This window comes from Hoplias malabaricus, chromosome 12 (assembly GCF_029633855.1).
Source record: "Hoplias malabaricus isolate fHopMal1 chromosome 12, fHopMal1.hap1, whole genome shotgun sequence".
NCBI classification, from domain to species: Eukaryota; Metazoa; Chordata; class Actinopteri; order Characiformes; family Erythrinidae; genus Hoplias; species Hoplias malabaricus.
The window spans coordinates 35026478-35046590 of record NC_089811.1 but is presented as its reverse complement, the minus strand read 5'-3'; the positions used below and the strand labels follow the sequence as shown (position 1 = coordinate 35046590).

Sequence of the window (20113 nt, the reverse complement as noted above, 5' to 3'; positions counted from 1 at the left end):
AGGTATGCTCATTCTTTTTAGCTCTGTGGATGTAGAGTACTCTTTAACAAAGCATTCAGTTCAGTATTAAAGGCATCATCCTTCAACATGAGTAACTGTGAATCTTGCTCTCTGAAGGATGAGAGTTTTGTTGAGATTCACAGAGGGACTTGACCTCACATTTACAGGCAGTATTCACTGTGGCAGTCAGTTGTTGCAAATTTGTCGGGTGAATGTCCTGCCTTTTCAAACATCACAGATATTTCTGATGAAGGTTATTTGTTTTTCTTTCAGACACAGGACCATGTAAAATCTCCATTTCCAAAAAATGTTGAAATGCTGTGCAAAATGTAAATAAATACTTAATTGCAGTGGAATGCAGATAGTTTAACCCTATATTTAATTGAATCAATACAAAGACAAGATTTAAAATGTTGGAAATGAGAATATTCATTCATCCCCACTTTGAATTCTACGAAATTGAATTGAATTCTAATGTAATTCTACGAAAAAATACATTAGGTTAATTGGCAACAGCTGATTGCGCTTTTAAAAGAGCATCTTAGAGAGGCAGAGTTTTTCAGAAATCAAGATGAGGAGGGGTTCACCACTCAGAGAAAGACTGAACGCATGGGGAAAATAGTCTGGGCCCTCTGATGGCACTAAGTGAAATAAAAAAGACTGAGCCTGAGCTCATTTATTGGACTGAGGTGAAGTCAAAACCGTCCGAAGGCCTGACAAATCAACATTTTAAATTATTTTTGGAAATCGTGGATGTTGCATCCTCTGAGCTAAAGAGAAGCCATCCCGTGCACAGCTCAAAAGCCAGAATCTGTGATGGTAGTGTGGTGCATAAAGGCACACGGCTGATTTTAGAGCAATATGCTGCAGTCCAGATGTTGTCTTTGTCAATGTTACAATAGCATTGCTCTGTAGCATATGAGGTTCTAAACCAGCTCAAACCCATTGGAAGTATTTGGCTCACTATGAAATGAGAGACACGTGTTATACAGAGACCCCAACTGTTGAGCAGATGAAACCCTATATAAAGCAAGAATGGGAAAGTATTTCACTTTCAAAAGTACAGCAGTTGGTCTCCTCAGTTCAGTGTTGTTAAAAGAAAAGGTGATGTAACACAGTGGTAAACATGCCCCTGTCCCTACTTTTCCCAACGTGTTGCTGGCATCAATGTATTATTAAAAAAACAGTAAAATGACTCAGTTTCAACATTTAAAGTCTTTGTATATATTTGTTAATAAGTATAAAGTTTAAATGATTTGAACATAATTGCATTATTATTTTTATTTACATTTTGACGTGTGTCAAGTTTTTTAGAAATGGGCTTCGGATTTAGTTTCACCACTCACTCTTTAGACAGAATCTTAGTTTATGTTTATAAACAGATAGAGAGAAAGTTGGATGATAAGTGATGTCAATTGAAATTACATAATGACAGTGATATCTTAAGGTTTTATAACATTCATTTTTATCGGGGCTCTGGGAGGTTAATTTAAGAGTACCTGAAATGAATATATGATTTTACAGTTTTATTAAGAACATCATTATATCAATTAAATGGCAATCCCTATCGGAATTTACTGACATTTTCACACTTTTAAATTGTCTTTTGATGGTTTGTTTTGTCACAGTGAGGGGTGGGATAAAATATCAATTAAATATGTCACGATTCACTTTCCCCTAACACCACCTCCATCAGTTGCCAAGAAAATACACCGTTTGAAAATACACAGACTCTCCCTGATTCGTTTCACTCTGTTCACGTTGACATTAAGAGTTTTCAGTGATGTCACCACAAACTTGACCTGTGGTGTGTTATTGTAAGGAAGGAATAGATTAATTGAGTCAAAGCATCTAGAAAAAGGCCGTCTCTCCTAAAGGTCTGGCTTTATGACTCTCATTGTGATCTCTTCTCAGGTAAGGGCTGATCAAAATGAGGTGCGTCACCTGACGTCGGGTAACTGGGAAGTGACTGAAATTGTGGCTTATGATGAAAACACCCAGACTATGTGAGTAATGAATAGTGAACTATAGCACACACACAAACCTGAGAATATAGAAATATGGACAAATATAATACGACAGACCTACAGTATGTTATAATCAAATGGCAATAATACAACAACACCCCTATGAAAATGTAGATATCTTGCAGTTTGACTTCACTTCAAACTGAGTGAAGTCATTATTAGGAAAGCAGATAAGGCAGTGCTTAACTTAGCCTTTACCAGGAGCTAGAAAAACAGTTAGGATTTTCTATAAACATAAAGGTTTATATATTTATGTATATATAATGTTTCCCCTTCACAGATATTTCATAAGCACCGAATGGTCACCGAGAACACGACATCTGTCCAGGTGAGTCATTTTCATGCAGGCTCCTCTGTGTCTTTTATCAAATTATACTTTTAGAAGATGCATGTTCTTACTTCTCTGCTGTTCAAGACATTTCTATATTGCTATTGTGATTATTATTAATGATATTCGAATATTTAATGGCAATCTGTAAGCAGGTGACTCATATCTGTGTTTCAATAAGCAGTGAGACAGAAATCAATCTTTTGTGACTTTTAAATGTATCTCAGTTTTTAAAATATCAATGTTGATACATTTTCTTAAAGTGTGTTGGTTGGTGGTTTGTGTTCAGTGTGTCTACGGTTGGTCTGTTCTCACGACGATGTCTCACATGTGACCTGATCAGACCTCACTGCACTTTCTACAGCGCCGACTTCAGCCCAACGCATCAGCACATTATACTGCATTGTAAAGGTATCCCACGCTCTCTGTCTTTCTCTGTCACACACACAGCGGAGTGCTGTTGTGACTCAGTTGCCCTTTTCAGACTATATTTGTTTATGAATATGAAAAGAGTTACTTTGTCACAGAGTCTTTCTGTGCAACTACAAGGACAGAAGTCACCATAGTAACAAGGTGGTTAAGCATAAATATTGGATAACTCAAGATACGACACACACGCACACATACGCACCCACACACACACACACACACACACACACACACTCTCACCTCTACAATTCACTGCATTACTGTGTAAGAACACACTCAGCTCTAAACCTCAGCTCGATTGATGTATGGTTCTTTACCTCTTCTGTTTAGGACCTGGAGCCCCCACAGTGATCCTCCACACCCTCAACACAGCCAGTAAGTTTTGACCTCTTTAGTATTTATTCATTCATTCATTATTTGTAACTGCTTTTCCAGTTCAGGCTCGAGGTGGGTTCAGGGCCTGCCTAGAATCATTGGGCGCAAGGTGGGAACACACTCTGGAAGGGGCGCCAGTCCTTCACAGAGCAACACACATACGTTCACACCTATGGACACTTTTTAGTCGCCAATCCACCTACCAACTTGTGTTTTTGGACTGTGGGAGGAAACCGGAGCACCTGGAGGAAACCCATGCGGACACAAGGAGAACACACCAAACTCCTCACAAACAGTCACCCGGAGGAAACCCACGCAGACACAGGGAGGACACACCACACTCCTCACAGAAAGTCACCCGGAGGAAACCCACGCAGACACAGGGAGAACACACCACACTCCTCACAGACAGTCACCCGGAGGAAACCCATACAGACACAGAGAGAACACACCACACTCCTCACAGACAGTCACCTGGAGAAAACCCACACAAACGCAGGGAGAACACACCAAACTCCTCACAAACAGTCACCCGGAGGAAACCCACACAGACACAGGGAGAACACACCACACTCCTCACAGACAGTCACCCGGAGCGGGACTCGAACCCACAACCTCCAGGTTCCTGGAGCTGTGTGACTGCGACACCTACCTGCTGCACCACCATGATGCCCTTCTTTAGTATTTATACATTGATTAAATAACACAGAGGAATCTCACACACACAGTATTAGGCCAAAATCAAGCAAAATTTGAAAACTTGGCATAGTATGATATACTTATTTAGAAATTTTGGGATTGTCATTATTATGAACCATGATTATTTTACAGTTGCACATTTAATATCCAAGACAGATTCCATTAGCCACACAAGCGGCAAAAATAGTCTTACAGCCTTTTTAATCCAACCATGTTTTACAAACAAAAAATAGTAATGTCTTTACAGCATTGGATTGCTTTTATTAGAGCCCGAAGCTGTAGTATATTTACTTTTTTAATGCAAGAACCTCCAAGCTACAGCAGTATCTTCAACTCAGTTATATTTTAGACTTTTGGAAGGAATCACCTGATGTAGCTGTGTGATTAGATGACACTGTTGAAGATTGCTACGTTCAAAAGAACAATAACATAATTTCTACTACTTAATAAATCCATTTCTTCTTCCTCTTGCATTCTCAGTGTCTGCTAAGAACTGTTCTGTCTATCAGCTGTAAAATATTCAGCTTAAATAATGAAAGAAAATATGGCTTTACGCATGGGGCATCATCACCTTTAACATGGCAGTGTGATTTACACAGGACTGGAGATTTTGTTTGTGTATACAAAGAAGAAATGACTGCTTCTCAGTTTTATGACTCACATAAATAATTACAGTTAACTTCATGAGTCATACGCAAAATCATCCCTTACTTTATTATATTTTATAAAACAGCTACCCCTGTGTATCAGATTACAGCAGGATGCCTTGTTTTCTCATATGTCTAAATACTTCAATTGGCCATCTGCAAATGTAATCAGTGATTTGTAATGTAGTGTACGCTAGACCTCTCGGTGCTGTTCTATTAGTAAAACCTGACCTGTTTTTTAAAGCTACTTTAGTGTTATGATTAAAAGGGCCTCTGTAAACCTCACCTTGCTTTTATTCTGCTGGGATTCCCATTTTAGGCTGAATTTCTGCAGCTGTTCTATATCAATGGCAGCCAGCAGCTACATGACTGTGATCAATGCGTAAAATAGATCACATCATAACATTTCAGTAAGTGAATCCTATAAAGCGACCATGCTGCAGGGAGCAGAGAACTGAGTTTTTAAGAAGACTTGTAGAACTTATTCAGCTCTGTGATGACTTCACTTGTTTACTGTTACGATGTCTCACTTCGAGTCTCTGTGTCTAGATTATTTCATCCTGGAGAACAACTCACTTCTCAAAGCTGCTCTGAGGTACAAGAGGATCCAGCTCACTGAGTATAAAACCCTGCAGACTGACCGCTTTGGTAAAAATTCATTTAAAATATTGCACTGTTGGAATAAAATGTTGTGCGTATGGAATGGGACCTCTTTTCTTTGCTTTTATTTTCCCTCACAATATGTAATTTCACCAGTACTGTAGGGGTTTGACTACATAACATCAAAAACCTTATAAACCTTATATATTAATTTAAAGGGGACATATTATACCTCTTTTTAAACAAGTTCGAATAAGTCGATGGGCGATTTAAAACATGTTCATGAAGTTCTTTGCACAAAATCACTCTTTGCTAGTTTCAGTCCCTTGCTAGTCCCTTTCAGAATGAGCCGTTTAAGGGCTCTGCCACTTTTATGCAAATAAGCTGTTGTTGGCCACGCCCCACCAGCCCATGTTTACGCAGGTGAAGGGTGGTGCAAGGGTGGTTTTATGCAAATTTCTTATTGTGACATCACAATAAGGGAGCCATTCAAACGGCTCGTAGAAGCATATGATTCCTGACGGCAAAATCTTTCAACTGACTTACGGATGGATGTTTTTTTTGCGCTTGGAGTGTTTATAATAGCAGTAGAGATACAAGTGGAAATACAAAAGCTCACAAAATGGGAGTTTTGCATTATATGTCCCCTTTAATGTACATATGTATGTATATATTTATATATTATATATTTTATACGTGAGTGTACGTTTTTTCACAGCAATGTTTCTGTTACAGAATTCAAATGCTGACAGAATAGTTTTCTAAACTATTGTATGTCAAGTAAAGCTTTTCATTTAAAACCTACTGGGAGTTGATTTTTAAAAACATTTTGTTTCTGTAGACCTGTCCCTGAAGCTCGCTCTCCCACCTGATTTCTCCGAATCACGCCATTACGGACTGCTACTGCTGATGTAAGTGCTGTGGGCCTTTGGAACAATGTCGAACAGTTTAGTCCTGAACTGCACGTACAGCAGCTGCAGCCATGCACCCTTCAGTTTATAGATGAGGGCAGTGGATAGGTTAATGAACACTGTTGTTCTTTAGAAGAACAGAGGAGAGGAGAATAGAAAGAAAGACAAGACAAGAGCAGAGGAGGACACAGGTGGCTTGAGGGGATCAGGAGAGTAGAACTGAGGTGAGGAATAAACAAATGATGCATTGTGTAATGATGATCATTCTGCTGCGTGTTTACATTAAGTCATATGTTGATGAGGGAGAGAGGAACGCAGCTGCAGGTAATTTTCCATTTACATACGAACACGCCTTTTCAGGAATAGACCTGTGTATACATTAGTATTAGTACACAGAGTAGAGTATTTATCCACTTGTACTGATTGTGTTAAACACTGTAATCATAGTGCTGAAAGATGGTAAACTCTTAATGTGCTCTTCAAAGTCTTCTGCAGATTTTAATTTGTTCGCCTTCCTAAGAACAACACAAGGCTTCCCTTAGGTGCTAATTAACTTGGCAAAATTGCTTTTATCCTTACCAGTATGTTTTTATGCTTTTGACACCTGCTGTGATTTTATGGTTCACACCTAACGAAATTGCTGATATCAAATGTCATAGCTTCCATCTGTTCACAAAAGGCAGTTAAGCCACTCTTAGCTCTCTGCCTTTTGGAATCAGGCTGAAAAACAAAGTCCTCGAAACCCTGTGGTTTTTTAAGTAGCGTCTCCTCCAGGCCACGCCATCTGGGGCAGCTACGATGAGGAGACACAGCATTGCCAAAAATATAACAGTCTCCCAGACTCATTTTTTAAAAAGCATCTCTGGTTAATTAAGACTTCATTGATCAATTTCTGGCTGCTCAGTCAGGTCACTGTGGATTAAACATGAACTTGCTTGTCTCTGCATTTTTTTAAGTCCCTGATTTTAACCCATTCATCCGTGTAGCACACTTTACACAATGAAGCAGATTAGACGTGATTAATGTAGGTCTCCACTGGCAATTATTTTTTTATTACTTACTAGAACTTGACTGGTATAAACCGCTTTGCCAAACAAGAGGCTGAATATTATTCATTCATTCATTCATTCATTCATTCATTATCTGTAACCGCTTATCCAGTTTGCGGTGGGTCCGGAGCCTACCCGGAATAACTGGGCGCAAGGCATGAATACACCCTGGAGGGGGCGCCAGTCCTTCACAGGGCAACACACACACTCTCACATATGGACACTTTTTGAGTAGCCAGTCCACCTAGTGACGTATGATTTTGGACTGTGGGAGGAAACTGGAGAACCCGGAGGAAACCCACGCAGACACAGGGAGAACACACCACACTCCTCACAGACAGTCACCCGGAGGAAACCCACGCGGACACAGGGAGAACACACCACACTCCTCACAGTCACCCGGAGGAAACCCACGCAGACACGAGGAGAACACACCACACTCCTCACAGACAGTCACCCGGAGGAAACCCACGCAGACACAGGGAGAACACACCACACTCCTCACAGACAGTCACCCGGAGGAAACCCACGCAGACACAGGGAGAACACACCACACTCCTCACAGACAGTCACCCGGAGGAAACTCGAACCCACAACCTCCATGTCCCTGGAGCTGTGTGACTTATTATTAATTAATTCATACATTAGTCTAATTTTAGTTAAAAAATGTGTTACTCAGTGATGTGATTGTTCATAAAAATATTAATCTCAAACTCTAATAAGCAACAAGAACTCACATAAAATATACATTTTGTAGCTATAGAAGTGTAACTACCCACAATCCTATAATTTAATGAAGAAAAGGTGACCATTTACTGAAACTGAAAATAATAAATAATGAGTATATTTCCTGGGCTTTGAGACAATTTTATTCTTTTTTTATTTTTAAATAGAGACAGTGGCCCTGGTGGTCAACAGGTTAATGACCAATATTCAGTGGACTGGGACTCTGTACTGGTCAGCTCTGATAACATCATTGTGGCTCGTCTGGATGGAAGAGGCACTGGATACCAGGGTCAGAAGATTCTGCAGGAAGTGTACAAGCGTCTGGGAGTGGTGGAGGTCCAGGATCAACTCGCTGCTTTGGAGTAAGACTTGCAGTTCATTGATCATCATATATTTCTTTATCGACCGATTTTCTGTTCTTTTTAAAGAGAAAACTGTTTCTGAAAAAACACATTTTTCTTCCAGGTATCTGCTGAAATTTCCCTACATAGATCGGACTAGAATAGGAGTGTTTGGCCGGGTAAGACCACATTCTGTTAATTTGGTTTGTTTTGAGTTCTAAATTTATGACTAGATCACTGAAACATCTGTGCACTTTTTAATGTCACTGATCATACAAGACCCATAGAGACATGTAATCTCTAAAACAAAAGCTACATGAGTGTTTTAGATCATGTTTGCCAGCAATCATGTAGCAATGTTTGTATGACAGCAATGTTATACAGTAGTTTGTAGTGCTGGTCAGTTACGCTGACTATAGAGCATGTTCATATCCCCCAGCAGTGAAGGACAAGGGATGGTTTACCTCTTGCCTATTCAAGAGTATTTTTTTGAAGGAGGGATTCTTAGTGTTATAAGCTTTCCCCTTCATCTTCTATGCAATGGTTCTTTATAAGGTCTGTTGGTTAAGACAAGCTATGCAATTTAGATAATTGATGATTAAGGTAAATAAACATATATTCCAGTATGAAGCTCCAGTATAAATTGCTTGTAAATTTTGTTCAATGTGTCTTCTCTTAATACTCAAAGTAAAATCAGTGTGTTGCTCTATTACCATCACAACAGTTTGTAGAAACATTTAATCAAACATTTGTCTCTAGTGTGAAAATGTCATGGTTGTCTAAATTTGTATTAAATAATGGCATCTTTGCTTGCTGGGGATTGTAATGTGGGAATATTGAGGCAAGGGACACAAATATAACAGAAAATAAATAGTATAAACTGATTAGATCAGTGACACATTAATTGCTAATTTTAGGTTAGAATATCCCTTTAATAATTAGCTGACTTAATATTGCATTTGCTCCTTGTAAAGCTGATGTATTGTCAGTGTTAAACTGTTAAATAAGTGTGGCTCGGACCATATTGGACTTATCAGTATTATAAAGTGCCTTCTAGCAACAAGCACAGTATTCGTTTTTCTTGTTTTTCTTCGGAATGTTCGGTTCTCACTCTGTCATATGCATACCTCATATCTCTCTCTCTTTCTCTCTCTCTCTCTCTCTTTCTCTCTCTCTCTCTGTCTCTTTCTCTGTCTCTCTCTCTCTCTCTCTCTCTCTGTCTCTTTCTCTCTCTCTCTCTCTCTCTCTCTCTCTCTCTCTCTCTCTCCTCTCTCTCTCTCTCTCAATCTTTGACCCGTCTGTGTGTGTGTGTGTGTGTGTATTTATGATTTGTCTGCAGGGTTATGGAGGATATGTAACGCTCCTGCTGGTGAAATCCACTGAAAGTTTATTTAAATGTTCTGTGGCCATGTCACCAGTGACTGACTGGACTTTACACGGTAAATCATCCTCACCTAACACCCTAACTCTAAACTAAAGACACAATGAAAAGTGTCACCTTCAACTCCTGAATCTTAATCAAACACCTGATCAAGTGCTGACCCATGCCTTATTTTTAATTTTAGTTACTTACTTCAATAATTCATTGTTTTGCTGTGTTTCGTAGGCTGTGTACATCTCTCACATGTACAAACTCTCTCTCTCTCTCTCTCTCTCTAGCCTCAGCGTTTTCAGAGCGCTACCTGGGAACCCCTTTACAGGATGATAGCAGATATCAGGTTTGTTTGTAGCTCCCTGGTCTCAAGCCAAAAACATTTCTTTTTTACTTGTCACTGAAGGTAAAAATATACCTGTGCCAAGGCTGAGTGGTGAAGTAATAATATGTCTTTGACAGATTGCTCTGCCCTATAGTAGTATAAATCTGCTATAAAGTTTTTAAGGTGTTCTAAAATACCTGTCTATTCTCCAGGCCTCCAGTGTGCTACAGAATGTCCAGGGCTTCAAAGACCAAACTCTGATGCTTGTACATGGAACTGCAGATGGTGAGAGAGAGAGAGTGAGTGAGTGAGAGTGAGACTGAGAGATTTTAAATTGGAAAGACCAAAGTAAACCAATGCCATTTGCTTAGTTGTTTCTCTTTTTATATTTTTTTCCTTCAAGCAAACATTCACTTCCAACATTCGGCTGAACTCATTAAGAACCTGGTGAAAGTAGGAGCCAACTATACAATGCAGGTATTGCAAGTAACTTGGGTGTTAACCAAATCACACAGCACTACACTGAAATTGCAATGGTAATAAATGCAGTGTCAGTACTGACGGTAGAGCATGTACACGCTGAAACGTTGTAGATACAATAGCCTTTACATGCTTCATTATTTCCTTTATAGATGTGAAGACTTCAAACAGATTTTAACATTTTTTCCACTTGTATTCATTAATAGTTGTCCTGTTTTGGACTGACCTTGTGGAAATACAATAATAAATTGCTAACTGACACAGCAGCCTAGCATACTGTGATTTGTACATTCAGACACATTTTTGTCTACACTGTCAGTGATAAACCTCTTAAAAATAAATTCCACCACATTTCTTAGTGCAAACCCCATTACCAAAAAAGCTTAATAAAAGCAGAATGCAATGATGTGCATATCATTTAAACCATGTATCAGTACAAAACCATTTCAAATGTTAAAAACTAAGATATTATATTTCTTTTGAAAAAATATATACCTATTTTGAAATGAATGTAAGCAACGACTCTCTGTAAACACAGTTCTTCACTGCATCCACAAATACAACTTAAATATCACAAATACAAAGATGAAACCAGAAATACTGCTGCCTTCTCAAGGTAGAAATGTGTTCTGTGGTCCAACAAATTCTGTGGTACTACAAATGTAGTATTTTTTATGGAAACCTTGGATGGCACACGCTCTGGTCTAAAGTGGAGAGGGGCCCATCTGGCTTGTTATAAGGGCAGAGTTCAAAAGCCAGCATCCATTATGTTATGGGGGTGCCTTACTGCACAGAGGATGTGTGACTTGCACTTCTGTGAAGGCATTGTTAATGTTGAACCATATATATAATAATAATATATAAGTTTTGGAGCAACATGCTTTCATCCAGACAGTGTGTTTTTGGGCAAAGTCTTGTTTATTTCAGTGTGACAAGAATAATCCACATTCTCCATGGGTTACAACAGCATGTCTCCTTGGTAAATTAAAAAGTGCTAAATGAATCCAGACCTGTCACCCATTGAAAGTAATTGGTGCATTCTGAAACAACAACCACTATGACTGAAACCCTATAACAAGCAAGAACGGATTTCCCATTTTCAGAATTACCGCGACTGGTCTCCTCAGTTCCCAAAGATTTAAAGTGTTGTTAAAGGAAAAGGTGATGCAACTTAGTGGTAAACATGGCCCTATCCTGACTTTTTTGGAATGTGTTGCTGGCATTAAAATTCACAATGGGCAAGTATTCAATATTGAAAAAGCAACAAAATTTGTTTTTTTGTTACTCAGTTTCTACATTTAAAATGTTGTATTTTGCACAGCATTCAAACTTTTTTGGAAATGGTGTTTGTAAAGTCAGTGTAGCTCAGTGTTATGTGTACGAAAAATTATCAATGTTTATGACTTATTCATTGTTTAATGTTTATGGCGTAGATATACCCAGATGAAGGTCACTTCCTCTCTGAGCGGAGTCGGCAGCATCTCTCAGCGTCTCTCAGCAGCTACTTCAGATCCTGTCTGCAAGAGGACACCCTGCCACTCAGTGGGGATGAAGAAGAGGAGGAAGAGTAGAGAGGAGGGTTTATCTACAGCAGGACCTTTACGCAAATACCCATCCACTACACAGACACAAACCTGCACACACATCAGCCCTCTTTTGGATCTGACTTTACGGAGGCCTACAGCTCTGAACTGAGAGAAGGATTTTGTGGAAGTGGGGGAGAGTATGTGGTGTGTGGAAGTGTGTGAGCATGTGTTTTGAGTGTGTGTGTGATTGTGGGCGAGCGTGTGTGAGTGTGTGTGTGTGTGTTTGAACAAATGGTTAGGTATGTATATATGCATGTGGGTACATCTTTTGGTGTTTAGACAATATGGATGTATAGGCGTGGGTCTGAGAAATGTGTGTGTATTGTGTGTATGCTTTTGAGTGTTTGTGTATACCTGCAACCATGAACAGTGAACATTTGTCACTGGAAAATGGATTCAATTGCCAGGACAACATCGGAATCCTTCACATATCAGAAAATCACAGAGATCTTAAACTGGATGCTTCATGATTGGATCAATCGCAGCGCAGACTTTTCTGATTGATCCTTGACTTGGCCAATCACAGTGCGGACTGTCCTGTCCACATGGAGTCGTTCCGGTCATACAGCTGCATGTTTCTCTTTTTTTTTTTCTATTTCCCCCTGTCTGTGTGGTAGACGTCAGGACCAGAGAGCTGCACTTCATCTGTTACTGCACAAGAAAATGAATGCTCACTGTCTCCATGGCAACCACTCTCATCAAAAGGAAGTGCAGTTCCCATCAATTAGCCCTAAACCACACTGAGGTTGAAGCTGCTGGGTAGACTCTCACACACAGTCACACACACACTGAAACATATCTGTACACAACCTAGACAGGCCCGTGTTTGATGCTCAGAGTCAGAGGCCCTGTCCACACACAAGACTGTATTTAACAACTCTTTTCATTAATCATACATTTACCATTATTGCGTTAATGTATCCAGACTGCAGATGTTCTGTTTTGTCACCCATTAAATCAACCAGTTGTGTACACAAGCAGAAAATGACATCTTGCAGGGTTCTCACGTGACCTGGAAAACCTGGAACATAGTAGCTTCCTGTTGAAAAATAATCCCTATATTTTTTATATGTATTCATACAACTTGTATCCTTTTTATTTTTTAAATTAAATTTAATTTATTTTTCATTTGAAGCGCCTGTCATTTTAATTTTCAACAAATTATAACAAATTATAAATGGACCAATAGGAATGTTTCGTAATTACTTGGAGTACGAGCTTTAGATTTGATTGCATTAAATGTACAGAATGAGGTAATTCTTGCATCTTTCTGCACAGTTACTCTTTTCAGGTATACATTTTTAGACAATGACATTCGGGCCATTAAGCCATTTCAGCATATTCTTTTTTGCATATTTTGTTATTTTGTTGAGCTGTAAATTCACAGTTTGCGTGTCTGTTCACACTATTGTTGCACGTGGACAGGTGTGTGGATGCTGTGTTTGATAGAACAAGGCTACATTATCTCTGAAAGAAATGAGAACCCTGTCAGGATCCATGACAGCATCTTAAATATAAGTAATATATCTCACATTTTCATATAAGGTTTCTTTAAAACGAGCAAAAATTATTTGACAGGTAATTTAACTTGATATAATTTGATGAAAATGTAAAATAGGTTTAATGATTGATCATGTTCTTGTAAAAAATATAGCTTCAAATGTATTGACCAGATTTAAGATGCTTTCACTTGACAAGATATCATTTTTTGCGGCGTATAAGCAAGTGATCATACATTGAGTAAGTAATCCAACTGTGTACACAAAAGGTTTGTCTGTTGTTTACAGTTAATCGATGTATTTTGAATCTCAACAGATCATTCCAAAGTAATAGCACAGATGTGTACAAACAGCATGCACAGAAACATTTTTTTATTTATTTGTTATTGTTAAAATGAATTACAAAGATGACCACAGTGACTTGAATGCTATTGGTACGTTATTAAACTGGAGGAATGTTTGTGAAACACAGCTGGTTATAGAGCATGGTTCAGACGGAGTGTTCTGTTCCATGTTTAAATCATTAGTAAGGTCATAAACTCATGAACTCATGGTGTGGACAGGCCCTGAGTACGAGTGCATGTGTGTTTGTATATAGTAGACTCCAGAGATGGCAGTGTGATTTGTACAGAAGACTGTATTCAGTTCATTCATACGGTATATTTTGAGATGTATCAGATCTCCGTAGTTTAGCCAGCAGGATGGAGCCAGGCACCGGTACATTTCTCTGTTTGTGTTTTGTTTTGTTTGTTTATCTCTAAGGGGGGTTTTTGTAATGCTGATTATTGTTTAGTTTTGCTGTTTTTTGTTTTGTTATGTTTTTTGTTGGAGGGGCAGGGGTGGTGAGAGGGGAGGGCAGTTAGAGGTTTGGACCGACTATTTTTTGTCCTCTAGTCTCAATATAAAAATAAACAACTCGTAAAACTGTCCCAGCTTTTCTAGTGCCATACACACACGCTCCCAATTAGCATAAGCAAACAATAGGAAAAACCACCAAAAGCTTTTTGGCCACATAATTATTGTTACAGCTTTTATTTATTAATTAGGATTGAAGAACAGTGATATAAACATTATCTTATAGAAGATAATGTTACCAATTAATAATTCTCATTTAAGTCATTTCCTTTTAGATTAAGCAAGGGCACATTGTCTTTGATGTGATGCACTGAAAAGCAGCCCTTGTGGAGGAGAAATTCGTAAAGGTATGTCGTTGTGTGAGTAAAGTAATCCTCATCTAAAAATAGTGTTATTATAAAATGTTTAAAATTCCTCAGCCTCAGAAATGACATAATCATTTTATTAATATGTTTTTATTTTGCCTTTTTAACCCAATTATAACAAAGCAAAGAGCATGACATTTTATAGAAATACATAAAATTGTCGCAGTTGGTACTACCAATGCTCATATTAATGGTTTATTTGATCAGCCAAAACATTAAATGAGTTGATTTGTGTTGAATAGTATAAGTGGATCAGACACAGCAGTGCTGCTGGAGTTTTTAAACATCTCAGTGTCACTTCTAGAATGAGAATTGTTCACCCACCAAAACTATCCAGCCTGCAGCGTGCTTATGGGCAGTGTGTGCACTGATGAAGGGCTAGAGTCCTCAACGGGGACTGCATTAGACACCAACCTTGTTGGTCCAACTAGTAGATACAGATTCAGAGACAGCTCGTCTGCTACTGTACAGTTTTGTGTTAAACATGCTCCACATCAGTTGTCACAGGGTGCTGCCCATAGGATGCTGTACTAGCGGAACACACACTAACACACCACTACCACCATTTCAGTGCCGCTGCAGCACTGAGAATAATCCAGCAGTAAATAAATACCTGCTCTGTGGTGGTCCATCAGGGGTTAAACTGATGAATGGATTTCAATGACAAGCAGTTATAATAAATTCATACATATTTAAAGCATATTTTATAGTAGGATAAACATGGCAAACTTATCCTGGGTGTTTCTTAAAGATAAAGCCCAATAGTGTACATCATTTCAACAATGAAATCAATGCCCCATTGCTACTCTCCTAGTGTGTATCTGAGTGTGTGCATGGTCTCTGCTCTTGGTGCCTGATTGTAGCTTCCTGTATTTCAGATTGAAATGGAATTAAAAGCTATGGAGGCTCTCAGTGTTCAGTTTTATAATAAATATTTAATCATGTTAAATAATTTAATTTATAACAGTCATCATTAGGATAATTTACGTAAACTATCAAAAATGTGGGTTCCCTTGAGCAATTAAACATAAACTTTCATAAATAACTAAAACAAATACATAAATAAATCAGAATTTAATAAATGCTTAAACTTTTTGTACGCTACAGTTTTTGTATTTTTAAGTCAGTCTTCACAGTTTATAATTATTTAAAGTACCACTGAAGTACATCGTCACTCTCAGAATTAAACCTTGTACCTACAAAATATTAACTACACCCATTAATGAAAAAACAAACAAACCCTCATTTAAAACGGATATAAATGGAGAGCTTATTGATGCCTAAACACTCTGGACTGTTTTGACAGATTTTGATACAGTGTTAATGGACCATGTTGTTTTTAAAAATCAATAATAATGGAGATACAATTTTCATTAAGACAGTAACACTGAGTTACACAATCTGATGCATAAATAACACTTGCTGCCCTTGTCCACTAAGGCTGAGGTACCTCTGTGAATATGTACTCACTTCTAAAGAAGTAAACGCGTGCTACAGTGGAGGGCTCTAATGATGAGGTCATACAGAATAATGACTTTTTAACTTTAGAAAGTAAAACTGTAAAAATAATCAGTATTATAGAAAAGACTACTATGAATATGTGAATCTTGCATTTTCACTCTACAGTTTGATCTGTAGCTGAGGCCTGACGTGCAGAGATACTGTTGACAATCAATATCTTACTTTTTTTTCTTATTTGCTTGGATTTTTTACACAGGAGGAAAATGGAAGGTGAAGAAAACCCATACTCCTCTTTTTTTATTCTTCTTTACTATTCCTCTTGCTACACATTTTCAACCAAACCAGTTTCTTTCTAATTGTGTGGGTGTGTGTGTACCTACTCATGATATGACACTTCTTTTATGTTGTATTCACATGATGAGAGGAAACAGGCCCCTGTCGTGGAAGTTTAGAAAGAATAATATGTTTGATTCTCAACATGTTGTACCATTGCTATCTGCTCTTACAAAAACACTGACCAATGACAAACCTTTTTGAAAACACTCATTTCTACATCACAGTCTTGCAGTGTGTTTTGCGTTTTGTCTTTGCCACTGTTTTGTCCGAGTTCACCTTTAAAGAGCTCCTTTCATGCCTCATGGCAGGCAGGAGAGGGTCAGGTGAGATTAGGATAAAGTCGTCCGTGAGAAGGATGCTTGTTATTGCAAACATCTTGTTCTAAAATCCTGCCCACTCTGTGGACCATTGGAGATCACCCCTAGCAACAGAGGCTAGTCGTCCTCCCGGGTTTCTATGACAACAGGAATGTTGTCATAGAAGCACTCCCTGAAAAAGGTGATAACTGAGCTCAGCATGTAGTGTCTGCTGCTGATGTCATGGCCCTCGTCCGGAAAAATCTACAGCCGCAGAGAGGGGGAAGTTCAAGGTTAGAGAATGTAATCATAGATAATGAAGAATGATACTTTAGGGTAGTCTTCACAGAGCTTCATGCCATCAACATAAACCCTTTAGAACAGCTACCACAGAAATACATTTATAAATGGTTATTCCTGGTTGTATTTATCAGATTTGAAGGCATATAATTATTAACTAATAAATAAACCCTGATAATTTTTTTTAATAGTATTAGGTTGCCATGACACTTTCAGTGGTGGAATGACGTTGTATGTCCCCTATGTACAGGAGGGCTGGACGATTTGGAGAAAATTTCTAATTGCAAATTTTTACCAATATTGCTTAACGGAATTCAACTGCAATTATTTTCCATAAGTTAAAGGCTAAGCAGCACTTACTTCGCCTGTTTTAGTTGGTGTTAGTTAACGTTAGCTTGACTCGCTAAACTCGGTGGCTCAGATTATACTCGGCTACGTAGCTGCATTACGGAGGTTTATATTGTCGGATGAATTCGAGTTCGACTTTGATCACATTTACAAGAATAACGGTACCTCTAAATTTGAGTTTAGCTTATTGCTAGGCTATTGTCATGAATAATGTTGGTTATTTAGCTAGATACTGTCATAACAGTCAGTCATAACGGTGTTTTACCGCGGCGTTGTTCAGCTGTTGTCCACCAGTGACGTCACGGTCGCGTTCAAGAATTTCCGTAGCGAGCTTGGGTTTTTCCGTCAATTTAATAAAATTGTCAGTTTTAAAGCAAATTAAGCTGCTATTTTCACTACAAATATGATCAACTTTTCAATACCAATGTACAATATGTCACAACCCAGTGTCAGAAACAAAGGTGTCCTGAGATAGTCTGATTGTCATCAACTTTGAAAAAAAAGCAGCTTTAAAAACAGAGGTCATTATTGAAATAAACTAAGTGTATAAAGGTAGGTCTATTCAAGTCGTCATGATGAGTTATGTAGGGGTCATGTAGTCTTATGGCCCACGATAATGTTTTGGCAAATAAAGTGTACAGTGAGTAAGGATTTTAATTTCGACACGTAACATTGCCAAAGACTGACTGTGTCTGCACTGTGCCATGACACTGACCTGAAGTGTGTAGTTTATATTATACATAGATAACAGCTTCACCAGCTCAGCTGAGTGCTGAAAATGAACAGAGGCTGAGAGAGAGAGAGAGAGAGAGAGAGAGAGAGAGAGAGAGAGAGAGAGAGGGTGTAAAGAGACTATCAGGGCCTGTATCATCAGGTGTGAAAAGATGGCGATATTAAACCAACAATCATTTCCCAGAAGCACTAGTTTCAACAGTGAATTTTGAAGAAAAATATCTGTGTATGTTCTAACTGCGTTGTGTGATGCTGGCCTGCTAGAACCCTGCTGTAAATATCATCTGGGGCTAATGCCGAAGGTCTAAGATCTGAGTTTTCTCTGTAATGTGAACTCGGCAGAGGAACAGAAGTAAGCGGAGTCTCTCACCGTCAGCTGTGCCGTGCAGAATCAGAAACTTCCCCTGATCAGAGCCACTGATGTTTGGCAGCAGACTGGAGATCTAATACACAGAAAGTCATGCATTGCTACTTCAGTCAATGCTAACCTGCCTGACTGTATATCTCCCAAACATTTTTTCTAAAACCTTCTAGTGCTTGACTGCTTAATAAATTGAGAGATACATTTTTATTTGCAAAATGGTAACGGTCCTTAAGAAGGAAAAACATTATCTATCTATCCATTTATTTATTTTACTGATTATTTATCGCCCAGCAATTTCAGTCCCATTTATTCGACATTTTCAGTAAATTACTTGAAAATTAATGAAAATCTATATTTATTCATTTCACTATTCTTTTTTGTAACTTGTGTTCCTTTCGTATATGATTTTTAAATTCTTAATATTTATACTAATTGTAAGTCTGTTATTGTTAGACTGTTAAGCACAGTGAGCTTCATTAATGACATCTAATGAGTTACCTATAAATATTGTTATAAATCAAGTATATAAAGAGTGGTGTCACCTGATATTTGTGCTCATCCTTGGCTGGGAATCCAAAGTATCGCTCGGTAAATGCTGAACCTTAAGAGATAAACAAAAATAGTCTGAGCTTCTGCTCTTATCAGCTGAACAAGATGTCAGTGCAAGAGGTCACTGGCACTGAATGATGTAAGTGTACAGTCCTGGCCTGTGACCTGTTTGTGTGCACTAATAACACTAGTGTCAGCTAGAGGGGCATTAATTGGTGGAATTGTGTTCTCTGGAGTGATGTAGATTTAGGATAACACAAAATGGTTTTTGTTATCCAGAACTAATACTTCGACATCAGTACCAGACTTCACTAAAGCTCTTGTGACTGAGTGCTATCATATATTTGCAGAAATGAGCCAACAGTCCGTGTAAGGCCTTTCCAGATGAGTACAACAACTTTTATATATGATTCAACGAAAGTAGCACATTACTAGATGTGCTTTTAAAGATAACGCTCTTAACTTCCTGCCTCAGTCTCAGTACTTTGATTTCTTGGCTGAAAGAGTGGAATGTGAAGGCTGCCGTTGAATGGCCAGACACTTTCAGGGATTGAGAGATCCTGTACGTTTAGGTTCAGGTATTTTTTGAAAGTGGTGAATAGAGGAGAACTGATCTCTAGTGCAAATTGGTGGTACAGAAACAATATTTTTCAATATAAATATATAAGGTTAAGCATTAAATGAATCCTATAAGTTGTGGGTAGTATTATTATTTGCATGTACTTGTTTGAATGCACAGCCTTTTAACTAATAGCATAACTCAATTTTTTTACATAATTGAGGGCTGGATGAGAAAGCTGGCATATGACTTATTCAGATTCAAATGAAAGATTTTAGCTTTTAGAGACTACATCAAAAGGTACTTGAAATTGTATAGTGCATGAAGCATGTAGTGTTATTGTACTTGAGCCATAATGAGTTCAGTTGTACCATAGAGTCTCCAATCAGACACAGGAGCCATGGCAACACCACAGCGGAAGAGAGAGCCATGAGAGAGGAGGAGAAGAGAGCTCAGGAAACCGCCGTATGCCTGAAAAAATAAAACACACACTCAAATACTTCTCCATGTTATCCTTGTACCAGTGCATCATTGCTACTTAGAACTTAACTTTG

General features: G+C 38.4%; 2 protein-coding genes across 4 annotated transcripts in view; one reads left to right on the top strand and one right to left on the bottom strand.

Moving 5' to 3' along the window:
* Positions 1–14357, top strand: part of LOC136710593 (inactive dipeptidyl peptidase 10-like) — a 111592-nt gene extending 97235 nt beyond the window's left edge. For all 3 annotated transcript variants that reach the window (XM_066686248.1, XM_066686250.1, XM_066686251.1), the window contains 13 exons: positions 1915–2006; positions 2308–2355; positions 2645–2766; positions 3115–3159; positions 5055–5153; positions 5947–6016; positions 7959–8153; positions 8257–8311; positions 9472–9571; positions 9792–9850; positions 10042–10114; positions 10233–10306; positions 11743–14357. In XM_066686248.1, coding sequence (XP_066542345.1) covers positions 1915–2006; positions 2308–2355; positions 2645–2766; positions 3115–3159; positions 5055–5153; positions 5947–6016; positions 7959–8153; positions 8257–8311; positions 9472–9571; positions 9792–9850; positions 10042–10114; positions 10233–10306; positions 11743–11880 — 1170 coding nt within the window. In that variant the 3' untranslated portion in view covers positions 11881–14357. The remainder of the gene's footprint in view (positions 1–1914; positions 2007–2307; positions 2356–2644; positions 2767–3114; positions 3160–5054; positions 5154–5946; positions 6017–7958; positions 8154–8256; positions 8312–9471; positions 9572–9791; positions 9851–10041; positions 10115–10232; positions 10307–11742) is intronic.
* A 2488-nt stretch (positions 14358–16845) lies between these two features.
* The window catches only part of LOC136710433 (inactive dipeptidyl peptidase 10-like), a 28548-nt gene continuing 25280 nt past the window's right edge, over positions 16846–20113 (bottom strand). Inside the window, exons 22-26 of the mRNA XM_066685930.1 lie at positions 19931–20030; positions 18994–19052; positions 18458–18530; positions 18071–18144; positions 16846–16971 (exon numbers count right to left, since the gene is read on the bottom strand). Of these exons, the coding sequence (XP_066542027.1) occupies positions 16846–16971; positions 18071–18144; positions 18458–18530; positions 18994–19052; positions 19931–20030 (432 nt within the window). The remainder of the gene's footprint in view (positions 16972–18070; positions 18145–18457; positions 18531–18993; positions 19053–19930; positions 20031–20113) is intronic.